The 20,880-nt window shown below is 39.3% G+C and overlaps 2 protein-coding genes across 14 annotated transcripts in view; one reads left to right on the forward strand and one right to left on the reverse strand.

The window, feature by feature from the left end:
* LOC100120311 (E3 ubiquitin-protein ligase MYCBP2) overlaps positions 1-20,880 on the reverse strand; it is a 216,214-nt gene that overhangs the window by 54,074 nt on the left and 141,260 nt on the right. The gene's annotated exons all lie outside the window — the stretch shown is intronic.
* On the forward strand, positions 12,782-17,613 carry LOC100679540 (pancreatic lipase-related protein 2). The gene is made up of 7 exons (XM_003424984.5): positions 12,782-14,652; positions 15,298-15,401; positions 15,663-15,970; positions 16,053-16,109; positions 16,193-16,456; positions 16,545-16,588; positions 16,667-17,613. Exons 1-7 carry the CDS (start codon positions 14,317-14,319, stop codon positions 16,829-16,831), a joined length of 1,278 nt encoding a protein of 425 aa, XP_003425032.1. The 5' UTR covers positions 12,782-14,316; the 3' UTR covers positions 16,832-17,613.

Consider the following 20,880-nt stretch of genomic DNA (forward strand, 5'->3'; position numbering starts at 1 on the left):
AACAGTTTGTATCATTGCAGTAGTAATGTTCAATTTGTAACGGACGAACGACGTGCGCAACTCCCGTAAAAACATATAACGGCCCCGCAACTGTGCACTTAAAACGGTCAAACTCAACTCGTACCGTAAACTCTTCTAATTTCATCAACTATACGCGGCTCTCAAACCCTTTTTCCACCGTCTATCTCGTTACGCTAGACGCATCCTTAATCACGTGCACTCGATGCGCATCCTATACAACAGCACGAGCTGCACTTGCCCATATAAATTTAATAATTTCCGACGTTCTGCAGAACTCCTCTGCGGCGCGCGCGCGCGGCTGCGGTATAAACAGCCCCGAGCGTCATAAACCGAACGAGAAACGCGCGGAGACAAAGAGCGCGGGCCCTTTTATTACGAAACGGTCATAAAGGGGAAAAGTCGACGTATTATCGTCGAACGCGCGTTTCTCGCGAAATTAGCTAAAAGCCGACCGATAACGCTGTGACCAAATGGGCTTTATTCCAAGTGCGCTCGGTGCGGGTTGCGGCTTTTTCGGCGATTCGTATCAGTAATTGCGCGACAACGTGGCCGGACAATGCGAACGTTCACCCGTTTTGCACGCACGGCTCTCGGTTAATTCATAAGCGAGAGTAGCAGGGGATATTCAAGCTGGGTGATTTAGCCCGGCGAGGATTTTTGGGAGCTTGGTTGGAAACGAGTGGCGGCGAGAGACGAAAAGTGGATGCTGCCTATTCTGGCTTCGATTGCGGATCGCGTAATAGGAAGGGTTCCGCGGGCGCGCGTGGTTGAATTTAACGAATGTTATTTCGATGACATTTGCTTTTGGCGATGATTTGTATGAAATTACTGTATTTGTATAACTTGAAAAAAATTTCAGAATAAAATATCCGTGATACTGTATTACAGTCCTGCGACCGTTTGCTCGTTTCTGATGAGGAACGTCCCGATCACTCACCGTCTCGTCAACCCGTGCTGCAAAATCACACGCAGCGTTTCCAACATCTCCGGGAAAAAAGACACTTAAACAAGAGACGACGACGACGATGAGTGCGTCTTCCACTCGGCCAAGATATTTTCGTCAGGGTCGTCGCTCCGAAGCGCGGCATAATGAAAACATTGTCTCTCGTGCAGGCGATTAGCTGGTGCAGCGAAGATGTGCACTGCGTCTCTGCTGCACATACATTCACTAGTTGCGTTGAGATTTTTCGCGGCCTTGACAGTGTGCGATCGCGCTAAGTGGAAGCTGCGCATAAGAAATCGAACTGGAATGAGGCCAATTTCAATGAGTTTGCGCTTGCGAGCCGCGCTTGAGACGCGTTGATTGATTAAATTTGCGAGGCTCTCAACGAGAGCACCAGAGCCGAGCTGAGGGCTCTTCTTTGTTCGATTGATTTCAAGTGATCGATTTTATGAAAAAGCTTTTGTTGTTCGAGTTTCTTAGCGCTAACCTTGCAAGAGCGAGTAAACACGGAAATTTGTTATACTTCAAAACGAAGTCTATTCGTTATTCACGATTTGTAATATGCTTGGGATGTATAGACATATGTAGTTATTAAAAAAAGTAATTATCGTCACAATAGTATAGCTGTTGTTATTTTGAGGTGCATCAATAGAATTCATGACAATACCGAAAGCGTAATACAGAAAAAAGAAGAATGTGCGTTTAATACGAGTGCCAAGATCAACGCATGAGAATGTGCTTCAAATTCGTCAATATGCGTAAGAATTGTGTATGTTATTATTTATATATTTTTTTACATTACATATACCAGAAGAGTTACTTGCAAGTGCATGCAAGCCGTCTTCAATCAAATTGCAAGAGGGCTATATGAGATCATCGGGGCGGAAGTGATCTTTGCATCGAATTGAGGACTTAATTTGCTTGGTGGTACTTTCTCCCTCTCCCTAGCTCTCTCTCTCTCTCTCTCTCTCTCTCTCTCTCTCTCTCTCTCTCTTCACTTATACAGAACATATTACTGTAGACAAATTTACGTTTTTGCAAGACATAGTTATTAACTAGTGTCCGGTAAATAATAACCGTGCAAACTGAATCGCCTTATAGTGTTACAGGGATCCAGTAATTTCAAATTGATAATAAGAAAAAATCTAAGGACAGCTAGACAACGAAATTTTCTTAATGCACTTATCAATTGCACGTAAATATTTTATGGATTATTATCGGAATTTTCAGAGGTCTCATGATTCGATCCTATGTAGTTATTAAATTCATAAAAGTAGTCGGTGCCGCACGGCTCATTGACTGTTCATTCAGCAGCGCATTCTTGAATGAACGATTCATAACTCGCGCCGCACCGCGCGTCTATAGCGCTATCTGACGGGTAGAACATCAAATTGAATCCTAATACATGGCTTGGACGGGAGATGGCTGCACCTGGCAGTTGAGAAGCTTTGCTTCAGTGCTTTGTGATAATTATTATCGCTTTAAATGACTTCATTGCTATATTTCAATATCAATTTGCAATGGCTACAGTAATAGCAGTACGCTTTTTTAATTAGTATTTTGATTTGATTTTCTTTCTGAATAGCTTCTCAGCTAAATAGATTAACAAATAATGTTTTAAATAAAAACTCAACGCTATATTTGTGACACGTGTACAAGTGATTAGAAAAAGTACGAGCGATGTGCCAACGGTGTTAAGCAATAATAAATAAAATCGAGGTAGCTGCCAAAAGAAAAAATCCTTCGTATTAAGAATTGTATGCCTAAATAATAAACACAATTCACTGGGGAACGAGTCAAGCTAACACAAGCCTCTAACATCGGTTCTTTCAGTTCTTTTTAGTCTCCCTTCAAATACCGCCGCACGATTCATTATTTAGAAAATTAACAGATCCTTCCCCTTTAGCCCGCTGTTTTAATGAAAGATAAACACAATCAATCCCCGCGTATAGGCGCGCGTGCGCTCCTGTCGCTCGAAACAATGAATATTATATAGCGCCCGCTTGCGGTAAGAGCGTAATTTTCAAGCCGCGGGCTATCCGTCGCCCTTTCCCGCTATCGCGCGAGTTTATTTATCGGTCTCGTCGATCCTCTTCATATTGTCGGGACTTTATTGCCGTATAACGATTTCATGACGCATTCAGGGCCACTTTGTTGTGTTTTACTTTGAATTTATTGTATATAAGGGTATGTTAGGGAAAAAAAAATGTTAGGGTGTATGTTAGGGAAAAAGTGAATCAACCAAGATTTTTCGGTTGAAGTTCAATATATTGATTGTAAAATCAATGAACTGATTGAATTGGTAGTGCAATAAGTTGGAAAATCCAAAATATTTGTAGTTAGGATATTATCAGAATTTTTGATAGATCGAAAAACCCCAACGTACAATAATATTAACTAGTGTGTAACGGTTCATTGCTTTTCCTCGAACTTCGGCAATTTCGCTTTGTACCTCTCTGTTTTCGTTTCATTATAACCTGCAGTTCTGTTGCAGTGCTGTCGCACGAGTCACGCTTCGATTTTCCAGTGGAACTCGCGAGTCAAGCTGCTAATTATCCGTAGCAAAAAGTCTCTAGTACCGGACAATTCAGGCCTAATTCGCTCTAGTTCATTTACATTGCGATTTCTCGATACTCTTGCGTGCGTGTTAGCGTGCTCAAGTCACAGAAGTAGAAATTGAAACTCGAAGTTCGAGTTATAAGCTAATTTTCAGAAATACCACTGGAACTTGCTGTTAACGCATTACCTGAAAAACCAGTGACAAATACTGCTTATTTACCTATAATATCGCGACCTTAATTCCGATAAGACAGACATTTTTTTTAAATGTTTCGATAATATAATGTCAATCTTATAGGTAAATTTTTTTATTGCATAACGGAGTATGCACTCATCACACTAAATCACTAAATCACGTATACAACAAAATTCCATAGTATGCGTATCATATTTTCCTCGTCAATTATTTGCACGTTTGCAGCATTTATTAATTAAAGGCAACAAACGAGCGTGTACACCGTGCATCGGTCTAACGAACTTAATCTTTCCGCGAGCAGCATATTCGAGATGACGTTCGTTAGTATAGTTGTCGACATTGGTTGCAGTGCTGACGAGCTCGAGTATAATGCTCGTTTATGTGTGCAAGTTTGTTTCAAAATCTTCGTGCTGTATTAGATATCTCTATTGTTATATTCATAATTGTATTATTAGTGACTTGAGGGTCTCGAACATATTGTAATATTTTTTTGGTTCAATAACTACTTCTATGGATATAAACTGCAAGTTTATTTTATTAAATCATTATTTTCATAAAACAACCCTGGTAGAAAATTAACGTTTAAAATTCGTTAAAAAGTTAAGTTTAATTGGCCAGTTTTATCAAATTTTAATGTAAAAAAATTAATTAAAATATTGTACTAATATTTTAGTGATGCGTATCTATAATACCACATCAGTATTATTATTAAGTTAAACATTGTTTTTCCCTTTTTTTGTCATTAAAACGTATATATGTCTTATTACGAATATTTAGATTTTTTACGATTGTAATGTATTTTTCTACAATTTTTGGATTATAACAGTCATTTGACAAATTTCAAGCAAAAGTATCGTTTTATCATGAGTTAATGCGTCATATCTATGCATTTATAACGGATAAACGCTTATTTAGTTAAATCGTTAACCACAACTTAGCTAAGTGTCTTAAAATTTAGCTTATTAACCGTTAATATTTCTACCAGGGAAGCTTAGCATGTTATACCAAACTTTTGTTAAAAATATGTTGAGTTATCGATCGCTATTACAAATAATTTTGTAAAATCGTCATCGCTCGCATGGTTTGCGTATTAAATTATTCAGCGACAAAGGGATACCAATACTAGGTCATTGCATTGATTTGGTTTGTTCGGAACAGTCAGTATCGACTATTACATTGTCAGCGCCAATTAGTATGAGAATATTCACACCGTGCCTACCGAATCGGTCGCCATGTCGCAATGCAAAATTATTCGGATTTGCCTAATTACATGAAATACAAATTCGAAAACTATATTACTTTTCAAACAAAAGGTCGGCATAAATCGTTGTACTGAAATAATATTCGATCGAAATAACACGCATTAATTAATTTTACTTTTTTCGTCAAGGACTATTTTGTTTGTTGTTGCTGGGAAAGTGCAGATGTGACCTACTTTTATACATTCCATTGAACGCGCATAAGACTCTGAGGGTAGGTATTTAATTTACATTTAGTTAATGAATAAATGCAATTCGGAAATGCATACATCAGTCGCCAATTAAGTGAGATTGATTTATTAATACTTAACATTCATGACCTTTTTTATGTATATTTATACAATACCTGGGAAACGACAAATTCGTTCTCATACGTAATTTGACAATGTTTTGTTAAATTAGATAACAAATAAAACGGTTACGCACAATAAATGATCTGAAAAACATTTATTGCGTTGTGCTAAAAATCGAAGCGAAAGGAAAATTCTACAAGCTCCGATGAAAAATGCATTAGTCGCGCGAAATATAAATGCGAAACCAACGATATCCCATGATCTTCGCTTGCGCGCGTGATCCTGGACAGTTGCAGCGTATCACCCGAGCGGAAAACAATTTACTCGAGATTCCTACCTTTTCCCCAGGTGACGAGAGAATTTTCACCGTCGCCGCACGGCTGCTGGCGCAGAGGTAATTTCTTCCGGCTTCCCGTAGTCCAGCTTTCGACGCCTGAATGGTCGCGATGCGTCCAGCAGACAAGACGAAAAAAATTGAGAATATTCGAAGGCAAAAGGATTTCATTCCGATAGAAGGTGAAAGTCTGAGATAGAATTTGTGATTCAGTTGAAGTTATCGTTACAATATTAGTTTTTATTCATTTTTTGGTAAATCAGTGAAGAGCGCATCCATTCTTAAAAAGAATTTTTTCGAGAATAAAAAGAGAATGAGTTATTTCTAAAAATAATTTAATCCGGAAGGAAGCATTAAAATTCATCTTCTTTTTTTCGACAATTCTTTGGAGAGAAAATGTTTCCACGAATTCATTAAGGAACTTACATTTTGAATAAGAAGCTCTGGGGATTTCATAGTACTACAGTATCCCGCAGCGCATGAAAAGCTATGCAATAGTCAAATATAATAATTATTACGCAACTGTCGACCATGGTATAATCAAGAGCAATATATTAAACCCTATATATGAGAAAGATATCCGAAAAAATTAAACTTTTTAGCAAGCGCAAGCTTGTTTCCTTCCCCAAAGCTCTGTATAGTCTAGCGTGCCACATCTCGCAGTCTATCCACTTGACACGATTACTCATCAAAGGTCTTTTCCGCGTCGCAGTCCCGACTAATGGATCTTAGATGCCGAGGCTTGCGATAAGCCAGTGCGCGCGCGTTCTCACGGCTCGGCAAGCTCGAAAAGAGACCGCCGCGTGCACCTACTCGGCTTTGCGGAGACTACCCACAGCTGGCTTTTCTTTTTTCCTTTCGACTCGCCGAGGTTTCACGTCTGGCTTTTCGCCTTTTTTCCGAGGCTTAGCTCGAGATAAGCGATATTGATAGCCGGTTTATTTGTCGAGCGATATGGCTGCCGATAGTTTCGAAATGAAGTTTGTTTTTAATATTTTGCTTTTTGGGAAATATGCTATTTGAAATATTGTTGATTCTATACGATACAATTAAATAGAAGGCCTTCAGTGTATTACTCAGCTTGCGCCCCAGAACGTTTAGGCGTGACTTCTACGTAACTATACAATTATAATCTGCAATAGAAAGAAATCATATAGGAGCGTACCTGGAACTGAAGGTTTTCCTTTGTCAAACTGCAAATAGAGTATGGGCCGTATTGTACTTTGTACAGACAAATATTTTACCTGTATATCTTTTGCAAAATCCTATATAGTGAATGTGCGATCAAATAATCAATAACAAGCATTCCTCAGTTTTCTCCGTCGTTTTATTAAAACATGATTCAGAATATGGCATATGGATATATGTAACGTAGGCAATATTGAAATTCAATAATTTTATTCAATATTGGAAAAAAGTTCTAGAATTATACCAGCAGATTTTATCCGCGACATGTTCAATGGGGAATTTTAGGCCGGACAGTGGCTTCTCGACAAAAAGTCGACTCTCGAATTTCAAAACGCAAAGAGGGAGAGAGCAACCCCTTTAAAAAGGCGCCTGACCCATAAAAGGTCCGCGGACGAGCGCGTTCATTAAAAGCCTTCAAAAGATATTCGGAAGCTGGCGCGGTGGTGGCCGGGCAAGAGCCATTAGATGCTCTCCTGATCCGCCGGCGTAAAGTGACTAAAGTGCCGCTCTCGAGGCTTTTCACGGGGGGTGTCCCTTTCCTCCCTCGGCGGCCCTTTCCACGCGCCCGAGGAAACTTGAACGGCGCACCTCGATCCCTGGCAAATTAAGGGACTGCGCAAGCTTCCTCGTCGCCGTCCCATTACCGGATGCTTCGTGCCGTGAATGCTCGCGCGCATTTCACGATTTCGAATGGCGTACTGCTCTGCACTGGTGCTGGTTTTCGCTCGATCTTTTTTTTTTATAATTTCGAGGAGCTGTTTGCTGGAGCCGGGCGCGCGGGAAATCGTGTCGAGGATTGGGCTTTTAAAGCGTTTTGTGATTGGTCAGAGTGCTTGCCGTTGCATGAATGCCATTAGGATTCCGAAGGTTTTGGTTGGCTTGCGGGTTGCTTACTGGAACAATAGTTTACTAGTATTATTTATTATTACGCTTTTTATGAATCTCAAAGTAAATATTGAAACATTAATATTATTTGATGAATTATTTTCAATAATTGAATTATTGCAGTATAGTTTGTGACATACATATTCGAATAATTACGTTGTTTCGCGAAAGGAAATCCAATAACATTTTGCACACGAAGACGATGATTTAAATATCTGAAATAAACCAACAAGAGCGAATTAGTAGAACCAATAAATACACTCGCCAGCTCTCATCCCGATTTGCTTGTTCAAATAAATCATAGAATTAAATTTCGATTTATTCGCGACGAACAGCGATTTCCCATCGTATTATACAAGCTTCGTTATAGTTAATTAATTATAATAGCTTAGTCGCTATAATGCAAGGCGGAATTTATTGTGGCTGCTCTGCGCTGTTGCTGCGCTCGGACGCGGACAAAGGTGACGTGCATGCACGCTCGCGGGCTCCGGCATAATGAAATTCCAGTTTGACGGGGAGAGGGGTGGTCTCTCTCTCTCTCTCTCTCTCTCTCTCTCTCTCTCTCTCTCGCTTGTTTCCTCTCGCTCTCCATCTCTCTCCCTCGCTGCTTCTGTTTTAGCTTTGACGTCTTACAATAAACCCGAAAATCGTTTGAAATGCATTCACTTCTATGCAAAATCCGACCTACTTACGTTTCGCCGCGGAAGAAAAAATATTGGAATTCCTGTACAGTACACGTTTCTGCAGTGTGTACGATTTTTAATGCGATGTTCGTCCGTCACTTGCTGATTTATGCTGACGGTTGTTGAGTGCTTTAATGGCTTTGCTTATTTTTACTGTTTTTAATGCATCAGGTATGGCTCAAATTTCGATTTACACAACTCGCATTGCCAGATAAATGAGCCCGAGAGAGTCAATAACATAAAGTTTTTGTCCTTTTTCGTTTGATAGATAAAATTATTTCTAATTAATTTCATCGCTCAGGTAAATTTCTGACACCCCCAAATTCTGTTTTCGCAGGATCGTCGGAAATAGACACGATTATAATATACCGCTGTAAAATTGGTTATCGAAGCCCGCCGAGTCACGCAGCCTGCGAAACTTCCTCATATATACCACTGTGAAATTCGCACAAACTCTTCTTACTTGTCAAGTAAAAAAGTCTTTCATCCATACACACTTACACAACCCCACACGCGGATGTAAGGATATCGATACCGCCAAGTTTAGTTTCTCTCGGGACTCGTTCTTCCCTGAGAGCGTTTTATCGAGAGAGAGAGAGAGAGAGAGAGAGAGAGAGAGAGAGAGAGAGAGAGAAGAGAACAAAAGGCGCTCGGCGCGACGGCGGCGGCGTCTTTCTCGCGAAATTCGCCGATAAGAAATTTATGTGAAACAGTTAGAAAGCCACGGCGAAAACTCCTTGCAACTTTCCTGAACCGACCTGATAATTCGCTTTATGTACATATACGCAAGTCGAGAAGTGCGAGAGAGCGGGGAGGGGGAGCAGCAGCCGGCGTGAGCGTATGTAGGTAGCGGGAGCTCCGAAAGTTGCCAGAGCGCGCGATAATGAATTTTATTGGTCCGGGTAAGCTGCGAAGACAGATTGGATAAGAGTATGCAGTAATGGACGCGCAGCTTTATCGGTTACGAGGCGCAAATTGCGCAAGTTGCCCTGGTATCGGCGTAAATTATTTTTGCGCCTCAAGCGTTGCCATTGAATTTTAAATCGGGTTCCCATAGTTTTACTGGTGATTTGAGTGTAAATCAAGCGATTTGTCAATGCCAGCGGCGTTCTATATAAGTTATAGTTCCGTTGATAAATGTTTCATGAGCGTAAGCCAATGGTAAAAGCTTTTTAAAAAAAAATTTACGTTGAACGATCGAATTCGGTAGTTATAACATAATAAGCGTAATAATAAGTTCGTGTTTGAAAATCTGTTTGAAAATCTTATTAGATCCGACGAACATGGGGGAAACTATTTTAAAATGAACGAGGTCACGACTGCTTTTCGGTTTAGAAATTAACAGAACAATAATGGGTGCTGATCTACTTGCATATAAATGGATAAAGTTCGAAGAATCACAATCACATCACGATAAACATTTTGAGTTAATACGGTCTTAGATGAGATAAGATTATTAATCCACGAAAGAAAAGAAATGTCAGATATGAGACAGATCTTGTAAACGAGAAATGTCCCGTCGTTATCGAAGTTAAAAATAGCGAACACCAAGTTAAACCGCGATATGTGTCGCAATAAGTAACAGAAGATAAGAAGTTAGACATGTTAGAAGACGGCATTCTTTACATCATACGTCACATCCGAGCCGTCATTTCTCAGTTCGGCGAAACATCAACCGACCGATTAACCAGCCTTTAGCAGTGGCATCATCGATCCGAAGGAGCACAACGCCGCTCATCAATATAAGCCTCGTCCCCTTGCAAGTGGCCTCTTTGTTCCGTCAACTTTGGTCGAGGATAACAAGGCTCGTAAGTGACGTAGTGCTTCGCGCGTTTCCGAAACTTTGCCTGCATCGAAGTAACAACTATCGTCCTAAATCTTGGCCGGGCGCACGTGGTCGAAGTTCACGGCGGCGGTCGCCGCGACGCCGCAGGCTGCGCTGCACCAGAACGGACCTGAAGAGTTTCATTATAAAAGCCAAGTTGCAGCCGGTAGTGCAGCAGTCCTGGCGTCTTACTTTGCCGTTTTATCTCTTTTGCGGGACTTCTGCTCTTTAGCGCCGGTTTTCTCTCTCTCTCTCTTTCGCTTGATTTATCTGTTTTGCGCTGTTTGGAGGGCCGGCGGGGAGCTTTTAATTTCGCTCGGCGGGCTTAATTTATGGTCGGTTTTAGGAGAGTATCGAAGGAAATTTTATTGCAAGATTTAAATGTAGTTCGAGTTTATGCGAGAAATTATTGACGTTCACCGGGACAACTATTTTTGTTTATGAACTTCTGGTTCTTATATTTAGAAAGTTTATAAGCAGTTTTAAGAACGTGGTGAATGAATTTTTTATAACACGTGCATACACACACATATATATGAATCTATACACGCCCACCGTAGTGGACGACTCGAAAAACTCCATTCTCGATCCACTTCATAGGCGACCCAAATGGTCTTCCTTATACACTTGTTATAAAAAGCACGGTGAACAACGAGGGACGAATGTGATTTTCCAGACTCGGATGATGTTTGAGCACGAGTGTTCAAACATCATCCTCGCTTGGAAAAGCCCATTTTCGCCCCTTGTTGTACAATGTACTATTAACTTTCAAATCTAAAGAATTACTTTAGGTTTACCTTATGTTTCATTGCATTTGCGTCACAGCTATATTCTTTAAAGTAATAATGATGATTCAACTGACCTACATACAGACCTTTTTATAAAAATAGCGGTTTATCCGTTTAGAGAAATCGGAATGAAATAATCATGAAGTTTTATGTATTTAAAAAAGAGTTGAAGGAAACACAACCCAATTCTTTTACAGATCTTTAAAAGTTATCAAAACTCTTGACTCGGAAATCTTTGAATCCTTTGTCACATCCAGTGCAAGCTTTCAATGACACGACACAGAAATCTACGATGTAGGATTTTGCTTTCTCCGACGCAGGGGTCAGCAGTTCGAAGGGAGGGATTCGAAGATAGTTATCGAGGGCAAGTTTTCTACCCCCTGCTAGTGGCCGAAGACTTTGGAAACCGATGATTCACATCCGTCGCGTTATCGAGAAAAACTAATAAATACGAGTATCAGCTTGGAAATCGAGCAATACGTCATACGATTATTGAAGTTTTCATGATTTACGATGACGTAACGCATGAAATCTTAATAAATATCAGTCATGGCAAATTACTCGTTTTATCAAAATGTTGTCCTGAATAATCTGTGTATTATTAAATAATTTAAAATACGTAATTGCTACTATTTTACGGAGTTTTCATTTTTGCGTCATTTACCGGCAAATTCTTTCCTGTCCATTGTATGAAAAACGGATGTCCCCTGGCATTAATTAATCCACGCAGATAAAGCTTTGCATAACATTTTCATTCGTGCAAAGGTTGCACTTCAGCAAATGCCGCGTTGTACTAAATAAGCTTCAACAACTTCTTGATTTTTCTTACGCCAGAGAAAACCGAGTTTCAGCAAAAACCGTCCGTGTGCATTTTACGGCGCCAGATTACGTTCGAGCTTTGTCGCTCCAATAAACCTGCAAACGTCATTGATTGAACCGTAACTATAAAACGTGCAGCCAATCAAACAGTCTTCGAATCAATGTCTCACGTCACCCAGCCCGCAGGTGTCACCTTTATCGATGGTACTTTAATTAGGCTTCATTAATCACGTGCTATAGTGGTCAGGGCCGTTCTTCTCCAACGCTCGCTTGATAAATGGCCACTTCCTTGGGCTCTTCCCACTCACGGATCCGTAAAAATTCATCTTGGAAGCGCAAGGCGACGTCATTGTGCGCCCGGGACCTGCTATTTCATTGGCTGACAGGGAGCTTCTTCGTCGCCCTCGCCGTCTTCTTCATTATTCGCGACTCGTGACTAGGACAGTTTTCGGACTTAGACCTGCTGCGCTTGCTCTTTTTCCTTATGCTCTAGAAGAAGGATTTCTTTTACAGAGAACCAAGCGGACGGTTTAGAATTTTCGTTGCAGAATGCATCTTTTTCGCTGCCAAGTTATTGACCTGGCAGAATGAAAGCGTAAGACATTATTATATTGTTACACTTTTCGACAATTTTTCGAGTCTGTAGGAAGTAAAACTGTGTCTGTGGATATATTATAAAAGAGACCTTCGTACGTGCACTACAAGCGTCGGGAGACTATTTTTAAATTGGTTCATGATCTATATACCTGCTGAACTATTTTAAAAAATGACGCAATAACAATGTTTTGCTCATAATTAAAATCCATTTATAGGTAACTTTTTAGATTGTACATACAGTACAAGTACGTTACACGTGGATGTAAAATAACAACATCAAAATATCAAAAAAGTTACACGTGAATCGTGAAGAAAAAACAAAAAGATATTCATTGTATGCCTGACTGCACAATAGCAGGAAACTTGCCAAAACGATAACGTGTTCATAAAACGAAATGTTTATTGAAACTGATAGTTCATTTTAAGTCGGTATAATAATAATATACGTGATTCGTCATATAAACATATAATGCATTCACTAGTAACCCAATAAAAGAGAATATAGATAAAAAAGGTTTATAAATGTCAACTTTTCACATGATTATTTATAAGTGATAATGTACTCCTGATGCGTTGGCAAAATTCCGAAAATTATACTATGCAAAATCAAAGTTTTTTGACGACTACGTTAAAATGCTATGTATATATAAGTGAACGTTTAGAGCCGATAAGGTAGATTCCTGAAAAAGTTACCAACGTAAGAAGTATTGGGATCATTTTTAGCAAAAAAATATTGTTCTGTCAAATACTATAGCATTATAATATCTTTGATTTAATTTCTCATTCACTGATAATATTGAAAAGATTATGCTGGTCAGATAATCTTTCAGTATTTATGTCATTTATTATCTTTTTTTAATCTCATATTTCTTACTTATTTCGAATTCCGGACTTCATAAAAAACGTACTTTACAATGTATTTAAAACTAGGTATTTCAATCTTAATAATATCGATTCATAAATAACCACATCATAAGATAGTGAAAAAAAAAACTCATAACAATAAATATGAATTTGTAAAAATCGCTTTGTGCTACAGAGCATTTACATATTGTATTTATGTATTACAAAAACTCGTACATTTGTAAAGCTTTGTATATAGGATAAATATTTGGCTCAGCCTTGTAGCGGTATATCCCAGCAGTGGTATATCCCCGCAGAAGCGATGAGTCAACGACAACAGTTGAGTAAACTCAGTACGAAAAAGAACGCCAAAGCGTGCGGACGTGTCGATAAAATATCGCCGTCCGAAGACACAAAACTGTTGTTTACTGTTAATAGTTTTATATTGCAGACGTATAGAGTAAAGTTTAATGAAATTTGTACAAATACGAGTAAATTGATTATAATTAGTGCTAAAACTCTGCGTGCTGCGAAATCAATAACAATGTATCCTAACACTTTTCGTGAATGTTAAATAATTCACGCGTGTGAAAATTGATCACTTCCAAACAGTTGTTAAGTAATTAAAAACGTGTTTAATACTATCATAACCTCAAAACTTAAACTAGTAAACAACCGGTGCTACACAATTTAAAAAATAAATCGTAGTCATTTACGACGCCTCTTTGTTGATTTGCATATTTTTTATAATCAATCAAACTCGTGTATTTAATCACAAACTCGCTAATGAGATTCATAACAAAGTTGTGCGGCTTCTGAGAGGTTATCGTTTTAAAGCAAGGCATCTAAGACACGCTCATTCATCTTATGTAAGGAGTGCTGAATATTTTTCTATAGCTAGCACGTCAGTTCTTGCCAAGTCGCTAATATCGTCTTGGGTAAATACAAATTTTCCTGGTAGAACATTTATAAAATAAATTTTAGCTAGAACACAAGTTCGGACATAGATAAGCTGAGTATAAAATACTACAGTTTCAAACATATGTCGGTGAATATTCGTAAAGCGAGCCATCCGAAATCAAAATGAAAGCTGTGCTATTGATTTTTCTCGTAACGTTGTTATACTCTGCGAAGGACGCTAGGAGCTTCCAAATCTCGTGCGCAGATCTCAAGAGTGTAGTCGTTATAGGACAGGCTTTTTTGGCCTTCAGTAATTCAGGGACGGACGACGTGCCGGTCAGATACTACCTGTCGACCGCCAAGCACAGGCAATCTGTGGAAATCGCTTCTTTCGACTGGTCTGGTCTTGAGACTGGCGAATTCGATGTATCGAAAAAAACATTTATTGTTATTCACGGTTTCAAGTCGGGAGGACAAAAATCATGGGTTCTACTACTCAAGGATAAAATTATTGACGCAGTGAGTATAATACATATATATTTTTTCATCTTAACATCTTTATCTGCCGTGTATAAAAAAGGTTAATGTTACTCGTATCGCATTTCGACCTAAAAAAGCATCGATATTTTGTATGATTAATTATACTGTAGTCTTGATCGGCTGAGATTGATAACAAATTTATAAAAGTCTCCCTTTTTTCCAGTTTGTATTTTTTTAGACAGTTGGCAGTATCCTTCTTTTGTTAGCACAGCTTTGTACAAATTTTCAAGTACACTGTAACTGCGTTATTGCCTCTTATGTATGCTGCCAGTCGAACGACTTTAGTTTTACACGTGCTCTCTCACACCCATGCCTCCCACTCTTTTTGTTTCTTGCGTAACTATATACTCCAGACCGGTGCATGTCAGCTAAGCTACCGTGAACGGGATCTTGTGTTATATACAACTTGGGTATATTTCCAGCGTACCCACATAAGAATAGTATGGGAAATACCCGAATGATTTAAAGTAGGTTATCGCGTGGGTGTACGAATGTCTGGAATTAATCACGTACGGCTACATTGTGTGTAATGTTAATTTCCAACTTTCTGATTAAAAACTATTTTTTTTCAAGTATTTTTCTTGATTAATGCATGATTTATAATACACGATTTAATTATTTCAGACACAGGCTAATGTTATTTTAATTGATTGGAGCGAAGGCAGTAATAAGAAGAATTATGTCAACGCTGCTAGAAACACTCAACTGGCGACCAATAGAATATTCAAGTATAATATATTTTTACTAAATTTAGTAACGTACGGTTTATAACCAAAAGAAAAAAATTTATTTTCATACATGCTGACAAAATATGGATTAACTGCAAAAAACCGATAAACGAAATTTTGGTTTTCGTTTGAAATTTAATCCATATCAAGTCTAACATTTTATTTAACAAAAAACGTTAACGTCGATTTTAAAATAATTAATTTCATTCGATTTGTTCGCATTTCAAATAATAATGACTAACATCTGAATATGTACCTTAGTTTTCTCCAACAAATGAGGATTGCAGTCAATCGATTAAACAAGACTGGCGAAATCCAATGGAATCACCTTAACTTTATTGGTCACAGTCTTGGCGCTCAAGTGAGCGGACAGACGGCACATTTACTAAAGGAAGATAACTTTTGGAAAATAGATAGGATAACTGGATTAGATCCTGCTAGACCATGTTTCACCAACGTTGACCCAAGTGTCAGACTTGATAAAGACGATGCCGATTTTGTAGACATTATTCACACTCAAACGGGAACCGGAGGCAGCGTTGATGGTTTAGGATTGAAAGAAAGCATAGGTTAGTACAACTACTTAAATGTAATGTTAGCAATGAAACCAATCAATCAATAGGATATCATAAATAATAATGCCTTATTCAGGTCACATGGATTTCTATATTAATGGCGGTATCGAGCAGCCAGCCTGCGTAAGCAAAAGTATGTTTTACAAGCGTATGTTATTTCGCATTTCGGATTAAAAATCACGTAATAATCATAAAAATAATTATTATCTTCAATAGCACTCAAATGGGACAACATGATTTGCAGCCACAAACTCGCTTACAAATATTTTACTGACGGAATAATCGATGCATTGATGGGATATCCATGCCCATTACAAAGTTACTCATGGAACGGAACATACGTGCATGCGCAAAGGATTCTCTCAGATAAATTAAATGGTGTGTCTTGTACTGATTGTCCGCACATTGGTCTTGATGCTTTCAAAAGCAATAAAAGAGGTATCTTCTTCGTGGTCACGGGTAACAACGAACCATATTGCCGTAAGTAATCCATGTTAACTATAATATTATCATTATTACGTACAGATTCACACTATTTATGTTGTATAATATATTATGGGCTTTGCAGAAGTTGGAGATGACGATTTGAAAAATGTTATCACAGTCATAAGGGTTAGTAAAACTAATGATAAAATGATTGTTTTGTGCGGAATGGAGAATATGATTCCTAACATTGATTTTATTTCACAGAAACTGAAGAGACATGGACTTGTAACTACCAGTGATAGTATTGACTATCACGAAGACGAAAGTGATCCGCTTGCTGCACTTTATAACAGTGCACACGCATTGAAATTTGAAAATTTGACACTAGCATATTTGTTCACTGTTCTTGTTTTTATCTTTAGACACTAACTCGATCGTATACAATATAAATATGTATGATTACGATAAGAACGAATAGGGTTAGTTAAAATTTTATAGTATATAATAGTATATAATTTTTATACTTGAAAGAGAAACTTTTTTTATGACTATCTTTCTAAAATTCTAATCAAACTTTATTTAGACTGATGAAAAGGACAGCATAATTTTAACGTTGAAAAAAACGCATTAAACAAAATTAACTACTATTTAACAGTGTGTTGTCATCTAACCTCATAAATCTTGAAAATGATCGCTACATATTTCTTTTGAAGTATAATCTGAAGCTAGATTAGATAAAGGCATCGAGTAGTTAACTATGTTCTGATAGTAAAATACTTAGACATATTGTAGATCGTATATAAAAAGCAGTATAAAAATTTTTTCAAATCTATGAAAAATTAAAGTATTTTCTAGTATTAATAAATTACTCTTGGTATTTTGCCTAATATTCCAAAAAAAGATGCATATTTTCGTGATATAGTTAAATATTGTATTGCAGTAAAACGTATTTTAAGCGGATGCTGTTCTGTATCACACGATAGTTCAAGTTCCTTGGAAGACAATACATGTATGCAGTACAAGCAATAAAACATTCATTATTAAGTTCCTACGAATTTATATTGTACATCGTATAAGTTATCTATGTAAGACGGCAAGATTCTATTCTCGCCAAATCGTTCGCATATTGAACGACTTCAGAAATAAGCACCACACTAATGTTGAATTTATGTAAACCAGCAAAGCAATAATATACATTTTCTATTCATGCACATCTGCTTAGACCTTTCGAAAATCAACCCATCCAACCAGACCTACCAAAATTATCGCGCCCTTTTGAACCCGAGCGTACATTTGTGCGAGGCGTTCCGCATCTTCCTACCGTTAGTCCTGTACTCTCCCTTGGCATAAAGTACATAAGCGATGCAGCGGCGTTCGCGCAGAGAAGAGCTTAAAAGCGGCGATGCGCGCTCACGACGATGAAACGCGTAAATATTTCATCGAGCGTAAGGGCTTTCCCGCGCACCGTGCGCGAAGACCGTATATTACGAATGCGTTTAAACGCCGGCATTAATGGACAAAGCCCTGGTCTCCTCCCAGTTCTGCTCCAGCTGATTCTTGAAACCACTCGTTGCTATGCGCGCGTTACGCAGTCTCTGGAGTAATCCCCTTCGTTCTGTGGGGCTTTGAGATTCCAATAAAATGATCGCGAGTGGATTGTTTGCAAAGGGTAATATTATTCAAATCAGCAAGTTTATATCCCGTAGAGAAAAAAAAATTGTTCTCTTCACGCGCGAGTTCCTGACAGCAAGTAACCGCTAATAAAACGCCTACAACAATCTCCAAACTCTGCGCCGAGTAGAGTCGCTCGATTGAAGAAGTGGTCTCAGACGCAGGCCCAGCACGTCCGACGCGCGCACGCAATGGAAGATAGACGAAATTTACCGAGGAGTAATGGGATTCCTGGATGCTCGGAAGCTCGCGCGGACCCGCCTCTGTGGCATAATCCTTCTGATACATCTAAGCTCGAAATTAATTTCGAGGCGGACCGCGCTGTGCTGCCGCTGCTATGCTTTTCGCTCTGGGCTAAACACTGTGATGCCATGTTGCTGCTTCGACGGGACGCGAGTTTTGAGCTTCCGAAGAGGCTTGGGCTAATTGGTCGATCTCGGCTCAAGGGTCGACCGGCGTACACAGACACGCGTGCGAGGATGATGCGCGAGGGGTGGTAATTTACGGAAGAGGAGGCACGGCGGCGTGCGCGGGATGTGTGCTGCTGTTGTAATTTGATGTATCAGACGCAATGCCTCGGTGGTTGAGTTCATTTTGCGTCGTTGAACTCGGCGAGCTAAGCAGTATTTATAATTTTTCTCTTGGAAGAAACTTATTTTAAAAAACAACGGAGAGTCGAGGTTTAATCTATGCAATAGGTGCGCACTGAGGGAAAGTTTAGATTCGATTTGGTTGCGGACAAATCGACGCGGTAAATTACAGTCAAGCTATCATTCAAGTCGGAAGTTGATTATCGGCCAGTCAAAAAGCCTTGAAAGCTTAAACTGTTATCCGAGCGGAATTCACGGTGGACACAGAGAGTGTGGTCATAAGTTCGCTGGAACTGCGTGGAATTGGCGCAAGGGAGAATATGTGAACTCGCCTCAAAGAGCGACCTCCTTGGGAACTCCCGGGTGCTGCACAGTATTTTGAAGGGAAATGTTTAACAACAAGTTGCTGGTCGTCCGTGGCATCCGCCAGCCGCGTCATATCCCGACCACTTTCCCTACCGAGCGGCAAAGTGATGCCAACGTAAGGGAATACTTAATACAAAAGTTTCGAGTGCTTCTCCTGCGTGATCGGTGTGCATCCGTGAAAACTTCGCGAGGAGGCTCGTTCTTCCAAATTTGATTATACCGATTTTCACAACGGAGATTACGATGATATTTATTAAGATGGTCTCGATAAATCTCCACGAATATTCCATCCACTGTATGAAATTAGCAATCAACACAAACCCCCATGTTGTCGAAATCTGATAAAGCGAAACAAAAGTGATAGTGCAGCAGGCCTCTAAAAGAAGATACCAAATCGTGTCGCCGGCTGAAATTGAAAATGGAGCGCGAAAAATCGATAGCCACTCCTATACGCCATCGACACCCGATAAAACCGCGATTTTCACGAGCAAAAAAGTAAGAGACCGTGTCGTCGAACTCCCCGTGGTTGCGCCGCGGCTTGCAACGAGAGTAAAAAGGGGGTCGAGCGAAAAGCTCCTTTAAATTCGTCGCCTATACGCGCGGCGCGGGCGGCTCCCAGCACATACACGTAGGAGTACACACACGGGCCGCGAGGACATCGCCCTCGGGGATTCTAGCCGCCTCCTCGTCGTATTTTCACTTGCTTATACGCCCCGAAGACGAGCAAGACGACGACGACGGCAAACCGAATTCTCGAGGAGCGGCGGACATCGATCTATTTTCTGGCAAAACGAATGGAGTGCTGCCGGGGAACCGAGCCAGCGGGACAAAATACTGGCAAACGAACGGTGGGAGTATCCGCAATGGCGAGGAATGCCAAGTTATTCTGCGATTCTTTCTGTTTCACGTTCTGTTTGGGAATATCGGGATTCTACGTCTTGTTTTTTTTTTCTTTATTTTTGTGCTGCCGTTTTTTGCTGTGATTCTCGTGGGCTGCCTTGATTTCACAATAGATGATACGTAAATTTCCCTGCTTATCTACTGACCTATAACTTGTGACACATTCGATTAATACTGTCTAGACTAATTTTTTCAATCGAAAATTAACCCTCGCATCCTATAACTAACTTTGACTGAAATATTTCAGTATAACCTACATTCTCACATTAACGATTTCCTAACCGAAGTATTATTTATGAAGAAATTAGCTTCTTACAATCTGGTTTCGCTTCTTCGAATCGACGATATCGAGTATCACATTATCAGTATCACCACGTATGCAAATATCCACTGCGATTACAGGGTACATGAAGTACAAATTTGGAAACTTTATATTGGTTTTTAAACAAGCCGAACGATTATTGATTCTTATGATAGCTGTATTTTTAGATAAAATAATTTTATGTATGAAAGCTATTTATTTCTGCCATAGATTGCTGTTAAAAGACTCTAAAAATATGAAATTTTTTAAAGTATAAATTTCAATAAAGAGCTACAGTCAGCTGGCAGTGCGAGGTAGAGAGTAAGAGAAGGAGAGAGAGATAGCGCTTTGAATACTTGCGAATCGTCCGGTTGTTTATACGTCTTATCGTCTCCCCTTACCGTTTCTCTGTCTTTTACAATAGTTTCAAAACTCCCTTTTCTTGTTTGTTCATAGACCCATTTTTATCACCATAATTCTCGACATACTCATTCAGTTAATCATGGTTGCTTCGTCGTTCAAGGTGATTTTTAGTTGATGGACTAAGCAAACTTTTTCGTATGATACTCATTTATTTTCAGTTTTAAATCCATTCCAATATTTTTTACGTTCGTCGTCAGAAGCAACACCAGGCAGGCTCAACTCAATTG

The sequence above is a fragment of the Nasonia vitripennis genome, chromosome 1 (assembly GCF_009193385.2).
Source record: "Nasonia vitripennis strain AsymCx chromosome 1, Nvit_psr_1.1, whole genome shotgun sequence".
NCBI lineage: Eukaryota > Metazoa > Arthropoda > Insecta > Hymenoptera > Pteromalidae > Nasonia > Nasonia vitripennis.